Genomic DNA, 17,347 nt, shown 5'->3' with positions numbered 1-17,347 from the left:
TAAAAAAATAAAAAAAAATACAAAATCAATATACCGCCAACCAGAAACAAGACTGAAAAGAAATCCATCCTCGAGAGTGTAGTAGGGATGGCAGCTAGGACTCTCCAAGCATTCTTGATTCATCTACCTGCTACCTGGCGAAAGAAAAATCAGTTTGTGGGGTGGTGAGTATTGGAACTCAGCGGGTAAAAGAAAGATAGTGCATGAACATAACATACTATATAAATAAAGAGTGAGCCAAAGATATACAGTCTCACAAAGGAAATAGCAGATACTACAATAAAATCGTAATATATGCTCATACCTGAAACCATATCCTAGACTAGTAAAATTAGTAGTAGAACAATTCTGCTATAGAGCTACTACAAGCGTAACATGTGAGGTATATACATATTACCAATAGGTAAGTTAGTCTAAACACACACAATAGATATATATCTCAACATATGTAAGCATATCAGCATAAGTAAGCAACAGCAGCATAAGCTATCGATAGCAGCATACGTAAGCAAAACATCAGCCGGTATAATAATAACAGCGTATGCACAGGTGGGCACCCCGCCCACCTCTCTGCACCATGACCCCTGTATGGTCGTGAGGTCGGATCGATGACAACTGTACCACTCAAAGGTCGCCACTACTCTCAAGTGACCGAGTGGGCAGGTGCTGAGTAGCTAACTAGCTACAAAGCGAAGGGGGTCCCTACTGCTCGCAACTCCAGCTACCACTACCCATGAGTGGCCGAGTGCGGCATGACAAGACAAGCGACATCTATTCCAGCTACCACTCTCTCGAGTGGCTGAGCGTGCGGCCCTGGTTAACGACTCTCTTAGCCGCAAGGGAGAATTTGTCGTTAACATGTATGCAATGATATGATGTGTAAAATACAACAGTCATCATATACATGTAAACAGGAATCAGGTATGTTACATGAAGCTAGCATGCTCAATACAGTACATAAATAAACAACAATCAAGGCATACAAGGTTGGTATCTAATATCTGCTAAATATCATAGATGACAACAAGAGACTGTATGGATATAGAAATGAATAACTTGAAGATTTGAGTGGAAGTATCAAACACAAGAAAAATACGAGTGGAGTCAAGGTAAAGTAGTCCTTATCCAAAAATAATAGCTCATGCACCAAGTTCCAAAGAACTAAAGAGAGTCAAAGTAAGAAGTACTCGCCTTTATTGTAGATCGCGCTGGAATATCTTCACACCCTAGAGTTCGCTTCAAATCAGAATCAAAACCCTACAGTATAGGATACGTATCATAACTAGGTTCTACCATACATCAAGTAGAAAATCAAATCCAAATCTAATTACGTAACACCAATTAATCCCACCCATAAAATACAGCAAATACTACATTTATCTCTAACCAACTGAACAATTAGCTAGACTACCACAACCTAAACATGAAATTGATTACAACTAATTAACTTGCAATCAATCTTATACCTTGATTAATCCACCTAATCCAATATTACAATTTGATCCCTCTCAAGGTAGAAATTAAATCGATCTGCCAATTCCCTAACCAAATTGATTCAACATCATCGATACAACATGAGATGAAATAAAACTCTAGTTGAATCTATCTAATTTCCTCCTATTTCGTTAACCTATAAACCTACATCTCCATAAGGAAAATAATGAACAACGCATAGGAGGTAGGAGGTTTTATTACCAATGCTTCTCCTCTTTGGCGAAAGTTCACAGAGGCGACGAACCCTATAAATTTGTTATCCAAATGTGATGAAGGATGTTTAGATCCGATGAAAGGTTGTCGGTAGTCACGCGGCTAACCACCGTTGGGTGCTGGCACTGGTGACCGGGATACCACTTCAATGAAGGAGAAGCAAGGCGGTGGTGTGAGCGATGTCGCAAGGCAGCGCTAGAGCAAGGCTCAAAGGGGAATCGAGGAAAACAGGAGTTGTTCGGTCAGCTATAGGGCACAAGGGTGACGGTGCTATCATGCTCGTGTGAGGAGGAAAGGAAGATTCGGCGGCTTCGCGTGAGGGCTCGGGGAAGAGGAGTCGGTCAGCATCTGGGGTGCTCGTGCGAGGGAAGAGGAGAGGACGACCGACGATGAGAGGAGGAGATCGAGGGTTGGGGAGGGCGGCAATAGGCGCTCCACGCCAAGTGAGGGAGAGGCGGCGTTGGGCGGAATCGGCGGAGGCGAGAGGAAGGGAATCAGCGAAGATGGGAGAAGGGAAAAGGTTAGGGCACGGTAATTTTCTAGGATATTAATATAGGAAACTATATGCTAATTAAATTAATCAGCTCCCATCTTTGGGTATCCCAAACAGGCTTTCTTATAGTCCAATAATTGATCCTCTTAAAATACGGCATACGAGCTTCAAAAAATTCTCAGAAAATTTCTAAAAATTTCAATAAGATTATTTGTCAAATAACTTTATTATTTAATTATTATTTAGACATTGTATTTTACAAGGGCAAAGCCCTTTCTTTATGTGCAACAGAAGAAAAAGAGAAAAGAGAGAGAGAATAAAAGGAAAAGAAAATAAAACTTAAAACATTTTTTAAGTTTTTGTTAAAAACCAAAACCAAACATTTGATTCAATAACCAAAAGCCCTTGTTTCAATAACTAAATCTCTTTTAATTAAAACCAAATCAATTTGATTTATAATTAAACCAAAGAGGATCCAACTCGTCTTCAAAAGACGTGGCTCATCCATGCTTTCGTTGCGCCAAACTCTTTCTATATTTTTTCTTTGTTTGGTCCAACCAGACTTAATCTCTCTTGATTTGAGAATCCAATTCTCAAACTCATTTTATATCTTTCGGATAAACTCATAGTGCATGTGACCTTATAGGTTCTCAGTTTATATTAGTTATACATGATTAACCATTAATTATGGATCGATCATGAGTACGTGACACCTAGTAGTACATCATGATCCCTAATTAATGAAAAAATCACAGTTGATTCTAGAACTACTTCTGAACCTTTTAGCAGTTACAGTGAGTTATATCTCGTTTCTTTCACTCGTCTTATATTCATTTGGTTTAGGATATAATTTATGTGTCATCCCCACTAGACTGACTACATCACACCTAGTCCAAGTAATACTTCCTTATCTTATGGATTCAAATTACTAAGGCATGTGTCCAAGAGTATCATACTCTTAACATGCGATGCTTTGGCTAAAGACTTTTGAGTAATAATCCTGACAAGTCATAGGGTTTATGTCTACTCACAAGAGTGATGAATCCTTTGTAGATTATCCAAATATCTTTGAGTACTTCGACTTATATCTAATCATCCTGAGTCTATACCTCTAAGGAGATGCTAATTTAGGATATTAAAATATAAGTTTCCATGACCAAAATGACATAAATAGCTCAAGTCGAAGGAAACTTACACTTAAACTCCAGTAAGAGATTCATTGGCATATCCATATATGTAGAGAACCATATAAAGGCTTACAGCAGGTCACTCTGATAAACTAGTTACCATAACTAGCATCCACATTTAATTTTTGATATCTCAATGTCTCCAACTAGTAAGGAACAGTTGCTTAGATAAACTAAGGAGTATAATCCGTGCTAATCTCACAGAATCGATGATGTCTGAATGCATTAATTTGTTGACTAAGTAATATTTTAATACATTCATAATTACACATATAGAGATGTTCACTAGTTGTGATCCAATCACAAGTTTTCTCGTGCTATGAATTATACATACCTTAGAACATTTCTTAGATATAATATCTCTGATATCACTTGTTGAGACTAAAAGATTTCACATATCTCTAGAATAGAATGATATTGTCTACTTTGGGTCTATACCCTCATGGTTTTATTTTTGGATTTTATCCAAAGACCTCATACTAATAGAGATATCTTTAATATTTTAAACTCATGATCTTTTCTATGTATTTCTAATGTGGGACTTTGATTGTATTACCAATAAGTCAATCATCAGAGAAAAAACACAGGGAGTAGCTCAACCTCAGCTCGTTTTGGATAGAAGAAGTAATGGAAGACAACAAGATCGAGGGGGATTTGGTACAGTCGAAAGACGATAGCCGCAGTATAGATTAGCCGATAAGAATTCGGTGCCAACTAGTAGAGAGGAATGCAAAAGTAACGGGAGAGAGCGCTAAAGAAAGACGGGATGGGAAATTGTAAGCCGCCATCTATTTGATCTAGAAAATAGGCACGTCACTCAGCGACGATTCATGCAATTGGTGCTCCGAGCCAGAACCCTAATATGATGATTGACAAGGATATTGAACTACGTCTAGATGGTGTCTCCATTGTCCCTGGTATACGTCAAGTGTTGTTACTCGTACCATGGGCATGCAAGGGCCTCAAAAGCCACAGGGACAGCAGAGAAGAACAAATTAAAAGGCAAAAACAAGGAAGAAATGATAACAAACTTACTACATCGCTGGAAGTTGAAGGAAGAAGAAGACAAAGATGCTAGAGAAAACAAAAGTCAATGAAAGCAGTGCCACTTTTCGATGACATAATATACATTGGTGAATGCATAGTAGGGTTGTCACATCGGTTCGTCGAGTCATTGGATGGCGAGAAAAGAACGACAAGATCTTGTCGCAACCATCAAATTGCTCAACCGAACTGTTGTGACCACAACACAATTTCCCCTATTAAAGCACAATAGTGGCAAACTAAAAGGTGGCATGTAGTTGCCAGATGTAAAGACCGAATAAGCGACAATACGACAATGTGGCACCATCGTCGAATCTAAGGCCATGTTAGCAGCGACACCTCCACACACCTTCTCGATTAATGTGGCAAGGTGCTTTGTGGCTCAAGACAGTCAACCATTAATGTGACTATATGTCGCTCCAATTATAAGGGTGATACGCGATTTTACATATCGCGTTCATTAAATGTGACGCCTTGTCTCTTCGACGACACCTCAACTCAGCACTTTGAATAGCAAGCTTGGTAGGCAAATGGCAACTTCACACGGTCAGTCAATCGGACTACACATCTCTCAACTAAACTAGTTAGGAAGACTTGTGATATGACACAAAAGCCTACAGTCCCACTTGTCCCGTGTGGTTAAGAATTGTGTTGAGCTATCAATAAAAGTCAAGGAGGGTCAGACATGACCCAAAGGATATCAGACTCAGCTTAAAAAAGACTCGGAGTGAACAAGCTTAGTACTCTCATCCCAAGAAGTTGAGTTTGCTCAGGCAACAAGTTATCTATTACAACTCAGCCTTAGTCACTGATATCATCCTCAACTAGGCTTCAAATGCCAACCTCGTGTCCGACTCAGCCACAAACGCCGACCTTATCTCCAACTCTGCCACAATCGTCGAGCTCACCTCCGATCAATCGTGGACCTCTTCCTTGACTCAACCACATGTGTCAATCTCATCTTCGATTCGTAAGATGTGGAGAATGGTAATGTGCATCCCAAATCACATGGGTAAGAAGCACACATCTTGAAACATATGATAAAAAGATGCACACATCCGGGAGAACGTGCACATTTACAACTTTTAAAAGGTTGTCCATTCTTGTGGGTGTAGGTACGTATACACAAAAATCCTACTTCTCCTTGTGTAGTTTTTCTTCCTCAAGAAAATCCTAACCTGAGCATCGGAGTTACCTACTAGGATCCATCTCTTGTGTCATTCTAATCGTCTTTTTAGAATCCTTTTCAGGTCTTTGTATTTTTTTTTGTAACGATATTTAGAGAACGTACATATCAACCCGTTCACTTATTTATGTAGTTTTAATAAAATTACCTTGAGATGCATCTTTATCGAAGTTACTCCCATCATTTAAAAAAAATATATTTTTAAGGTGATGAAATTTTGATTAAACTTGTTCAAATGGATATAATTTTAGTTAATGTTGTTCAAGGTGTAATATAGAATGGTATTTTGGATATTAAAATACTAATGAAATATTATTTTAATTTTTTTTAAAATAATATATATTTTATTTTTAGACAAAATAAAAAAAATCATTCTTAAATTCGAAATGCTAAAATCCTTAACTCTCACACCTTAAACCCTAAAATACTAAACCCCTCAAATCCAATAACTCTAAATCCAAAACTCTCCCTCTATAATATATTTTTCATCTTAAATTTTTCTTATTGCTATAAAATGTTAAAATAAATGGATTCAATTTACTTAAATATTCTATATATAAAACATTTTTATATGTAAAAATTTATTATTAATTTAATTAAAATAATTTTGATATGATTAAAATTATTATAAAATAAGTTATTATTATTATTATTATTATTATTAAGAGATAGCAGTACCATTATCGTCGTCTAATAAGAGATAGCAGTACCACACTTGACCTTGTTGACTTGTTTTGAACTCTTAAGAAGCTTCAAAATACCCATGTCCTCCTCCTTCCTCTCGTCTCCCTTCTCTATTTCTAGCAAACCCATCCGCCTCTCAATGATCCCTCCAATCTCGCCTCGCCTCTCCCCTTTCCACTCCCTTTCTTCCTCCTCCTCTTCCTTCCTTAGCACCGTCACTCCCATGGAAGAAACTGCCCGATTCCACCCGTTTGATCTCCTCTGACTCGCCGCCCAAGCACAACTCTCTATCTAAGCCATGGCGGACGCACGGCCCCGCCTCAGGCTGTCGATCGTCTTTATCATCTTCGCTGCGCTCCTCCTTGCTCGCCTTCCCCTAGGGCGATGCCAAGGCGACGATGACTACGACGACGACGACCGCAGCCAAGGTGCGTCCAATGTGTTCGCTAGCGCCGTCTACTCCCGGATGATGAACCTAACCAGTATCTTCGCCGACGACATTGGCCGCCATTTTGATTTCTGCGTCAAGGACACGTATGTTTACTGATGCTCCTGTCTTCCTGGCTCATCATGTTGCAGGCCATTTATTCCCGTTGTGGTTTTGTTGGTTCCAGGGATAAGGAGTGGAATGAGGCATTCAACTTCTCGTCGGATTTGACCTTCCTAACAAAATGCGTCAAAGAGACGAAAGGCATGAGTTTTACTGTTTCTTTTCCTCCTAGCAATTAGTTCAGTCTGCTAGATGCGATGATGCAATGCCTTATTACATTTGAACATATAAAAAATAATAATAATGATAATAATTTTCAACGTTGTATACCAGACATTCAGCCTAAAGTAGATGCTGAGTAATTGAGGAAGAGTCTCAGGGAATAAGAACTCATTAACAGTTTAAAACAAAAATTTTCCATGCCACTAAGAGATTTTAAATTCGCTACTTTTTGTTAAATTCAGTATAATACTTACATCCTCTCTTTGTCTATTTTCTAATTGCTTTTGTTTCTATAGAACGATATAGAATAGCGTATCATTACTAAACTTCTGATCCTTCCTTAATTGAATTGACAGGAGATCTTCCTCACCGCTTATGCACATCAGCAGAAGTGAAGTTCTATTTCAGTAGCTTCATTGAGAATAATGGGGCAAAGAATTTTCTAAGTCTTAACAAGAATTGCAATCTGTCATCATGGTTATCTGGATGTGAGCCAGGATGGGCTTGCAGTGTTGGCGAAAATGCAAAAGTTGATCTTAAGGAAGATAGAAATATTCCTATTAGAAATGTTAATTGCGGCCCTTGTTGCCAAGGTTTCTTCTGTCCTCGGGGTATCACTTGCATGATGCGTGAGTATCTTGAGTTTCTCTCTTAGCCTCTGATGTGTTGATTTCCATGTTTTTTTGCAGTATGATTTGTAATTATGCTTTGTCGAAGTATGTTAACAGTATATTGCATTGCAGGAATTCCTCCATTCTTACACACATCATATACTGCTTTAATAAAATTAGACGTACGTAATATATGTCAAAGATTATGCCTGCACATGTTCTACTATTTCATGTGCATGTGGTCCGGGTGGCTCTTCTATCCGTCTAACAGACTTGATAGCCACTAGGCATTCAGTTTAGCCAAGTGTTGGAAGATTTGCTTCAAATTTTTAATGTTCGACCTGAAGATTGTTTAATCGACCAGTCGGGACAATGCAACGAATATGATAGTCCAAATAGTGTTTGGATGTTGATTTTTTTTTTTTTGAGAGTATGTGGACAACAACCAGACTGGTTTTGCTGTTTTTAAACATGCCTACATAAAAGTTTAACTAGACCACTGGACCGTTGGGTTCCCTTGTAAGTTGTACTTTCAGGTTTCTGAACTTTCAGTTTTGTTACTCCTCATTTCTTTGCAATTTTGTTGTTTTATGTAGGAGTTTACCCTTAAAGAGCATTTAAAATCACTCTACGATTTCAAAAACTATATTCCTAGATAAGGTTGCCATCATAAAATTTAGGTATCTTTTGTTACTTTGACAGTTTGAATACTACAGTAGTGAAACAGCATTGTCTTTGCTACAACATAAGTGAAAAAACATGTAGAGGTTCTGATTCTGTTGATTAACCATATGAAAAAGATATCTTCCTGGTGTCTTATTCTGATTTTTTTGGTTCACAAAAGAACTAGGTTCTGCTTTCTGCATATACATGCACATATTTACTGCTATTTAGGTTGGGAAATATTGAACAAAAACAAATGATTGTTTTCTTTAATGATCTGAAGCCTGTCCACTAGGAGCATACTGCCCACTTGCAACATTGAACAAAACTACTGGTATCTGTGATCCGTAAGTTGATCTTGATCCTCCAGAAGTTCCATCTGAATCATATTGATTATTTTCTGCAATCTTGTCGATCACATACTAAAGTTTGAGATATATTCAGCTACAATTACCAGATTCCTCCTGGACAGCCTAATCATACATGTGGAAGTGCTGATATGTGGGCGGATGTTGAATCTAGTGGTGAAATGTTTTGTCCTGCAGGATCCTATTGCCCAAGTACTATACAGAAAGTTTCTTGTAGCAGTGGGTATTGTTTCTTAATCCTTCTTATGCAATTTCTTTATGGACTTAGTGAAAGCAAAATTATTCTGTTCTTTGTCATTCATTTTATGTAGAAACAATATTTGTTTCAACCCTGCAACTTATCCAGTCTCTTTTTCAGATATTATTGCAGGAAGGGATCTGTTTCTCCCACAAGTAAGTTGATTCCACGGAAACAATTCACCTAGCCATTCTTTATATCATTATTGCATGTTGTTTATTGTAACTAATAAATTATGACATACTAAGCGTAAACACTAACTATATCATCATTTCTTCATACTGTTTAGCTTCTGCTATTAGATACAAGAGTTGCTTCCAAACCTTATAAATACTTCCTCACTTTTTTCCATTGTAGTCTGACATAAATTGTTTAATTAGACAATTAAAACAAATAAAATATAGCAGCTACTTCTGCAAACCACGGTCTTTTTCTTAAGTGTCAGTGTTTTTCCCCCCAAGTTTTACTGAAGTTAAATTGTAGCACATGCCTTTTGATTTTATTTATACTTTATGAGTTTGAAGCTTATATTTCTTTTATATTGACGATATACTGGTTTTGCAGGATGCTATAAGAAAAGCTCTTGCCCGCCAAATTCTACAAATCAAGACATTACTATATTTGGTGCCTTGCTAATGGTAAGATTTACTTGGTTTCGAGGTTATTATATACTTATATTAAGTATCATAGTTTTATAAGTCTTCTAACTAATAATACATTTGATCACCTATCTTCATAGTTCTGTGACATATTCCTCCAGTTCAGCTCCAACCTGCATTTAACATTTGCTAAACTATGTCCATAGCTTATACATCCACCAGTGACACTGAATGAACTTTAAACGATCGCATTCTCAGCAAATTATCTGTCTGGATTCTAAGACTAATACAATAATTTAGAGGATTTTGAAGAACAATTATTCTTCATTTGTGCTGAACTTCTCAATAAATTGTGCAGGTTGCATTGAGCCTTCTGTTGTTGATTATACATAATTTTTCTGGCCAAATGCTCACCAGTAGGGAGAGAAGACAAGCAAAGTCTAGAGAAGCTGCTGCGAGACATGCTAGAGAAACTGTCCAAGCTCGTGAAAGGTGGAAGTCAGCTAAAGATGTTGCTAAGAAACATGCAGCTGGTTTACAGACACAGTTATCTCGGACCTTCTCTCGGAAAAAGTCTTCAAATCAATCAGAGACTCCAAAGGGTTTTGGAGCCATATTTGGTGATGCAGGAGGTGAACCAAAGAAAAAAGAAGAGAATAACCTTACCAAGATGGTGCAATCTATAGAGAATGATCAAGATAGTTATGACGGCTTCAATATTGAAATAAGAGATAAAAATGTAAAGAAAAATGCACCTAGGGGTAAACAAATGCATACGCGCAGCCAAATATTTAAGTACGCATATGGACAGATAGAGAAGGAAAAAGCTATAGAAGAACATAACCAAAATTTGACCTTATCTGGAGTGATCTCCCTGGCCACTAATGTTGAGGTTAGAACTAGACCGCCAATTGAGGTAGCTTTTAAGGATCTTTCTCTGACTTTGAAAGGGAGTAAAAGGAAACTGCTGAGGTCAGTAACGGGAAAGATTATGGCTGGTCGTGTGGCTGCAGTCATGGGCCCATCTGGAGCTGGGAAGACAACATTTCTGAATGCAGTGGCTGGGAAAGCAACTGGGTGTGACATGACTGGTCATGTTCTAATAAATGGAAAAGCTGAACACCTGCGCTCATATAAGAAGATCATTGGTTTCGTTCCACAAGACGATATTGTTCATGGGAATTTAACCGTTGAGGAGAATCTTCGGTTCAGTGCTAGATGCAGGTATGAGAATACTATGTTCAATCTTTATAGTATCGGGAAATGATTTTGGACGATAAAATAGTCACCTTTGATTAAGATTTATATGGTATAATAATTAACAATCTGTGAAGCGAAGTTGGGTGTTTATAGGATCATGTCCCTTCCTTTCCAACTAAATTGAAGCTTCGCATCATTGTTGCACCAAAGATTGATTTATCACACATTGTTAAACTGCATGTACCAATCTACAATGGATCTGATTTTATTAGTATACTGGAAAGTGATAGATAACATCCTCATTTCTAATCCTCATTACTTACTACTAAGGGGCAAATTTCTGCCTGTATTTTTCTGCTTTTCATCAAATTCATCGTTATTTTTCTACTGTAGGCTTTCAGCAGACATGTCCAAACCTGATAAGGTTCTAGTTGTGGAAAGAGTCATCGACTCTTTGGGTTTGCAGGCAGTAAGAGACTCACTGGTTGGGACAGTAGAGAAGCGTGGCATCTCTGGTGGACAGAGAAAAAGAGTGAATGTTGGTCTGGAAATGGTCATGGAACCCTCTCTTCTGATACTGGATGAACCAACCTCTGGTTTAGATAGTTCTTCATCTAGCTTGTTGTTACGAGCTCTCCGGCGCGAAGCACTTGAAGGTGTAAACATTTGCATGGTTGTTCACCAACCCAGGTTGATTGACGTACATGATCGCTTGAATTTCATTTTATTTTTTTTATGTCTTTTTATCTTAGTAATGACAGGATTTAAAGACATAGTAAAATGCTGAGTTACCAAACAATTCTAGATCCCATTTACTTGTTAAAGAAAATGCTGCATTGCTTGATATGGACAAACAATTCTAAGTAATTTTCTTTTGATTCAGCTATACATTGTTCAAGATGTTTGATGATTTAATACTTTTAGCAAAAGGAGGCATGATAGTATACCAAGGATCAGTGAAGACAGTTGAAGAGTACTTCGCTGGCCTTGGGATCAATGTTCCTGAGCGTGTCAATCCTCCAGATTACTTCATTGATATTCTAGAGGGTCTAGTAAAACCAAGTGCAAGTGTGAATTATAAAGAGTTACCACTACGATGGATGCTGCATAATGGTTATGAGGTGCCTCGAGATATGCTAGAAGAAGCTCCTGATGTTGATTCATCTCTAAGGGGAAATCAGGATAATCCTTCCAGCAACAGTTCTGAGTCACAGTCACTTGCTGGAGAAGTATGGGGTAATGTCAAGGATATTGTGGGGCAAAAGCAAGATGAGTATGCTTACCAGTTCTCCAAATCCCAAGATTTGTCCAACCGCAAAACTCCTGGAATTTTGAAGCAATATAGATATTTCCTAGGAAGGTAATTTTCCTAACTAAGATACCTCCAAACTGCACCTCTATCATATTGATACAATCAACTTGTTTTGGTAGATTCTAAATGGTTTGTATTTACTTTTTCTTTGAATATTTTTGGATTTTACCTTGGATTTTGATCTTTTGATGTTCAGAGTTGTGAAGCAACGTCTACGAGAAGCTAGAGTCCAAGGGGTTGATTTTCTTATTCTATGTCTTGCTGGCGTGTGCTTAGGAACACTTGCTAAAATGAGCGATGAGACATTTGGTGCACTGGGTTACACATACACCATTATTGCTGTTTGTAAGTTGGAGATAACTAGGACTTACATGGTTTCTTCTTGCGTGTATATTTTTTTTCCAAATCACTCAATTAGTAAACATAATATGCATAATGCATGTAGTTGGACTCATAACTGTAATTAGCAGAAATTTTCTAGTTTCAAATGCCTGCGAACCCTTTTCTTGTTGGATATATCCAAAGAATTGCAAGTAATATGCAGAAGTTGTACATACCATTTCTAACCAATTCAGAGAGCACAATTCACAGTCCTGGAAACATTGCAGTATTCTATTGATCTACTAATTACAAGTATTATATTATTAAACATTTGTTATTTGTCGCAAGCTGTTAAAATTAACAACACTGAAAATAATCCAAGCAGAGGGTGTCATTATAGAGGTGGTGATTATAGACATGCATTTAAAGTACCTCTAGCATCAAGGTAGCTAAAATTGTATAAAATCCAAAACCATAAAGAAAAAATTCTCCTCTGTTTTTCATAGCGTGCATTTTATCTCTTTCTTATGGATGAATTCTTTTTATCTTTTTAGTTGTTTCCCAAGTATAAAAAGTTGCCACACGTGTTCTGTATTTTCATAAACTAGAACAGTGGATGGAGGCTCCTAGATAGGAAACTATAATCTATCATTACCTATTTGCTCAATTATTTATTCAACTATATTTTATCTAAACTCGATTTTCCTCCAAAAAAAAAATATGTTTAGTGAATGTTCAGCTTTATTTTAATTGTTTACTGCCCTGTTCTTAGAAGCATAACATTATATACGGCCCTTGATTGTACTAATTTGGATGATTGTTGAAGTGATTGTTGCATAATTCAAGTGTGCACCTCATGTGCATCTAAACTTGGTGCAGATTTAAATAAATTGGTCACAACCTACTAAAATGCCAAGGTTATGTAGTGTAATTATGAAATAATAGATTTTGTGTTGATGCATATAAGATTGTATAATGGAATAGTTTCTCTTAATGAATCTTTCTCTATTATTTTCATTTTTCTTTTTTTCCTTCAAATTGCAGCTCTTTTGTGCCAGATCGGAGCATTGAGATCTTTTTCACTTGAAAAATTGCAGTATTGGAGAGAAAGAGCATCTGGCATGAGTTCCTTGGCATATTTTCTAGCAAGAGATTCAATTGATCATTTCAATACAATAATTAAGCCTATACTTTATCTTTCTATGTTCTATTTCTTCAACAACCCCAGGTCATCCATCGGAGATAACTACATAATTCTGGTCTCACTTGTTTATTGTGTGACTGGAATAGGATATGCTTTTGCAATCTTCTTTCAACCAGGCTCTGCACAACTGGTTCGTCCAATATCAAGTTTTCTCACATCATTTTCAATAGTACACTAGTCAAACATTTTCTCTAGCTCTAGTTTTTTGTCTCATGCTTCCTTATGGATTTCATATCTGATATTGCAGTGGTCAGCATTACTACCTGTTGTTTTAACTCTCATAGCAACTCAGCAAAAGACTTCAAAGTTCATTGCAGACTTATGCTACACAAAGTGGGCTTTGGAAGCATTTGTAATTGCAAATGCTGAAAGGTATGGCTGAGGAATCCTTACTTTAACTTGCACTCTTAGTAAATCTAGCACTATACAACATCATCACATGGAATTTATTTTAAATTAAATACTAAAATATAAATTAAAAAATCATAATATGTTTAGCAGTGAGAATATCCATTAAGATCCTAACTTTTGCCTATCACTATGTGGTTTCTGTCTGCGGGTGGATTTGCATATGCATGTTTTTTTTTTAACTGATGTTAATGAAAGATGATAATGTGAAGATTGAAAATTTTTAAATAATAAGCATAATAATAAAGATAAATTCAGTTGGAAAGAAAACTTTGATACTCTAGCCAATCTATGTTTCCCTGACTTGTTCTGCCTATTTCAGGTATTCTGGAGTATGGTTGATAACAAGATGTGGTTCACTTGTAAATAATGATTATGACATTGCAGAGTGGAACCTGTGTATAATTATTCTCATTCTCTATGGCTTAGTTTTCCGTTGCATAGCCTTCTTTTGTATGGTGGCTTTCCAAAGGAATTGAGGCAAAGAATATAACTATGTGATATTGCTTCTGTAGTGATTCCTTTTTACGTAGGAGTTGATGTAATTTTGATACTCTCCTACAATTAGGTTATGTAAAGAGAACAATAGGATGCAATTAGATTGTTTTTGTAAAGCCCAAAGAGAATAGTTTTGGTCATACATGCTTTAAAGTTTCAAAGTTGTGTTTATAAGTTTTGAACTGTGATTATGTTGAAATGTCTTTCTAATTCCTACTGTTGTATTGTTACTATACCTGAGTTTGGTTAAAATAAATTCAAGACTTGAAATGCAGAGATATCATAAAACTAAAAAAATAAGTGTAATTAAAGATGAATACATGAAGTGTAACTTTAAGTAAAGAGTTCATGATTTCAAACAAAATCAGATCTTAAGATTAATGTTGCGCATCTTTGTCAGAAGCAGAATCAGTTTTATTAGACGATGATAAAACCTCCTGGATAAGAGCTTCAGCTTTAGGTGATGACAATACCTCCTGGACAAGTGCTTCAGAAATTGGTCCAAAAGCCTTTTTCTTCAGCTCTTCAAGAAGTCTGATTGCCTCTTTAAGTTCATCTTTGGCACTTGAACCATGACTTGCCCATGCATCAACAACTCTTTGTTGGAATTCCAGAGCAAGGGTATAGCTGCATTCAACAAACAATGCAAAATTTTGTAAGTTATTGCAAAAGAACAAAGGAATATCAAACCTTGATAGATGTAATATAATCACATAAATAGGTTTAAAAGTCAGTTGTAAGCATATCGATCATGTATATAGGAAGACACTGTTGCTTGAGATTGAGCATGTTTCCATATAATGTATGCACTACTTGGCGTATCTATGACCTACACAATATACACAATGATAGGCTACAAAAAAAATGTCTTAAGTTGCAAAAAAGAAGTGCTATACAACTTTATTGGGTTCCACCTACAAACAAAATCATGTTTCAGTATCATGAAATGGTACATGCAAAATCCAATGGAATAGTTTGCAATTCAGTGAGGTCTGCTATATGCTACTGAAAGGATTGTTACCTTCCCATTGCAGAATATGCATTAGCAAGGCTCTGGCTTGTTTGAATAGAATCAGAATGATGTGGACCCAGCGATACGTCCATGATATCCTTTGCCATGGCAAACATTTGTGCAGCTGATTGTGGCCGGTCTATCTCAGTATAGGCTGCTCCCAAGTTATTGTATACGTATCCAACTCCAAAGTGCTTTGGCCCAAAGCTCTCCTTCATTCTATCGGCTGCACTTTCCAAATATGGAATAGCCTGGACAACTCTTCCTGCCAAGAGAAGCAACCACCCAATCTTTGCTGAGACATTTCCTTCTATATGCTGCTCCTGTGGAATCTTCTCTACCATGGCAAGAGTTCTTTTCAGCAATGATATAGAAGTCTCAAGATCGTTTAGTGATTCATACAGAGTTGCTATCTCCATGTAGGCTTCAGCGACCTTTTCGGGTGAGACGAATTCCTTTTTCTCAAGAATACCGCGTGAGACCTCCAAGCAGCGCTTTGCATCAGAAAACTTCTCTTGGTTGCATAAGGCTTTTGCCATGGAGATAAACACCAAAGCCCTAATCTCACTCTCCTTGTCAGTCTGTTGAACCACCCCTCTGAGAACGTTGATGGCCTCATCATATTTCCCCAAAGCAATGTGGATGTTGGCTGCATCAATCTCGGCATGAAGCAAATCTGAGCCACCCATACCCCAACTCTTCATAATTTTCTGAGACAACTGATTCTCTTCCAGAGCCTTCTGATGCTCCTCCAATCCAGTGTAGATAACCCCAAGAAGTCTCCGATCATGAGCCACCTCTACTGAATTCTGCCCCAGGTGGGCAGTATGAATCTCCAATGCCTTCAAACAGAGCGGCAATGCCTCCTTAAAGTTCAAAATAGCTGCATATGCCTCTGCTAGATCACGGTGAGCAATACCCAACTCTCGACTATTAGGTTCCAAGATAGAAACTTTAATATCCAGACATCTCCTAAGATTGACCAGCGCCTCCTCACGCCTGCCCATCGCTGTCTTGGTGTTGGCAAGCTGGAGCTGGACGGCATGGCTCACTGGCTTGACATCAAACTCGCATCCAGAATCCTCACTCTCCAACAAGCTTAGAATTCTGTTCGCCCGATTTAAGAACCCTAAACTGTCGTTAAAACGCTTGAGGTCGTAGCTGGCGGATCCGGCCAGGTGGAGGGCCATGGCCACGGAGATGGAGCGGTCTCCGTCGACATCAAGGCTCTCGAGGGCGCGCAGGCCAAAGCGGAGGATTTCTTCGTGGTCCTTGGAGCCGATGGAGTCGAGATGCTGGCCGACCTTCAGGCAAGCGAGACCGAGTCGGCTGTCGCGGGGTTCAAGGGCGGCCTCCAGGGCTCGGAAGGCGGAAAGGATGTCATCGGTCGTCGTAGCGGACTCGAAGGCTTCCTCGAGATCAGAAACATCCTGGTTCCTCCGCCGGCGAGGGGAGGGGACGGTAGTGGAGGCGGCGGAGTCGCTGCCGGTCTGGATGGCGCGGAAACGATGGCAGCTGGGAAGAGCGTTCGGTCGGGGGAGATGAGGTAGGGAGGGGCTTCCGCAGAGAACTTCGATGAGATTGCGAGATGATGAAGGCTTCGCCTTGGCCGCCAGCGCGGCGAGAAGTAGAGAAGCGCCTCTTCTCATGGCCGCGCAGCGGAAATGCGAATCAGAAGTCGCCAGAACCCTAGTATAACCCCTGACGCCTCTCCGGTGTGAGCCACTTGGGCGAGCCGATGCGAACCCAATTGAGCGAGTTGGTGAATCGGGTTCGAGTCACATTTTAATCTAGAGAACATTTTATTTTACCCCAATATATTTACTGATGTTTAAACGTACTCCTATAAATTTATTAATGTAGGAAGATTATTGACGGGACTATTTATTTATTGATTTAA

The 17,347-nt window shown here is 38.2% G+C and overlaps 2 protein-coding genes across 2 annotated transcripts; one reads left to right on the top strand and one right to left on the bottom strand.

Annotated features, from left to right (window-relative positions):
* The first annotated feature begins 6,351 nt into the window (after window positions 1-6,351).
* Window positions 6,352-14,600, top strand: LOC122032924 (ABC transporter G family member 28-like). The gene is made up of 14 exons (XM_042592239.1): window positions 6,352-6,835; window positions 6,916-6,992; window positions 7,370-7,642; window positions 8,571-8,634; window positions 8,732-8,878; window positions 9,014-9,048; window positions 9,458-9,531; window positions 9,851-10,716; window positions 11,086-11,382; window positions 11,576-12,052; window positions 12,201-12,349; window positions 13,370-13,659; window positions 13,777-13,901; window positions 14,260-14,600. The coding sequence occupies exons 1-14, from the start codon at window positions 6,600-6,602 to the stop codon at window positions 14,414-14,416; spliced, it is 3,267 nt and encodes a 1,088-aa protein (XP_042448173.1). The 5' UTR covers window positions 6,352-6,599; the 3' UTR covers window positions 14,417-14,600.
* A 115-nt stretch (window positions 14,601-14,715) lies between these two features.
* On the bottom strand, window positions 14,716-17,138 carry LOC122032925 (protein KINESIN LIGHT CHAIN-RELATED 2-like). Its single transcript, XM_042592240.1, has 2 exons — window positions 15,457-17,138; window positions 14,716-15,062 (listed from the first exon to the last, which is right to left on the bottom strand). Exons 1-2 carry the CDS (start codon window positions 17,094-17,096, stop codon window positions 14,813-14,815), a joined length of 1,890 nt encoding a protein of 629 aa, XP_042448174.1. The 5' UTR covers window positions 17,097-17,138; the 3' UTR covers window positions 14,716-14,812.
* Window positions 17,139-17,347: the final 209 nt, after the last annotated feature.

This window comes from Zingiber officinale, chromosome 11A (genome assembly GCF_018446385.1).
Source record: "Zingiber officinale cultivar Zhangliang chromosome 11A, Zo_v1.1, whole genome shotgun sequence".
NCBI classification, from domain to species: Eukaryota; Viridiplantae; Streptophyta; class Magnoliopsida; order Zingiberales; family Zingiberaceae; genus Zingiber; species Zingiber officinale.
Note: the sequence above shows the minus strand (reverse complement) of the source record. Positions and strands in the feature narration are given on the sequence as shown.

Bases quoted from the DNA above. Each gene is read 5' to 3' on its own strand.
- LOC122032925 (XM_042592240.1), bottom strand. From the start codon at position 17,096: ATGAGAAGAGGCGCTTCTCTACTTCTCGCCGCGCTGGCGGCCAAGGCG. The intron at 15,063-15,456 runs GTAACAATCCTT...TGTTGAATGCAG, and splicing joins GCATATTCTGCAATGGGAAG to CTATACCCTTGCTCTGGAAT.
- LOC122032924 (XM_042592239.1), top strand. From the start codon at position 6,600: ATGGCGGACGCACGGCCCCGCCTCAGGCTGTCGATCGTCTTTATCATC. The intron at 6,993-7,369 runs GCATGAGTTTTA...TTGAATTGACAG, and splicing joins ATGCGTCAAAGAGACGAAAG to GAGATCTTCCTCACCGCTTA. The intron at 8,635-8,731 runs GTAAGTTGATCT...AGATATATTCAG, and splicing joins ACTACTGGTATCTGTGATCC to CTACAATTACCAGATTCCTC.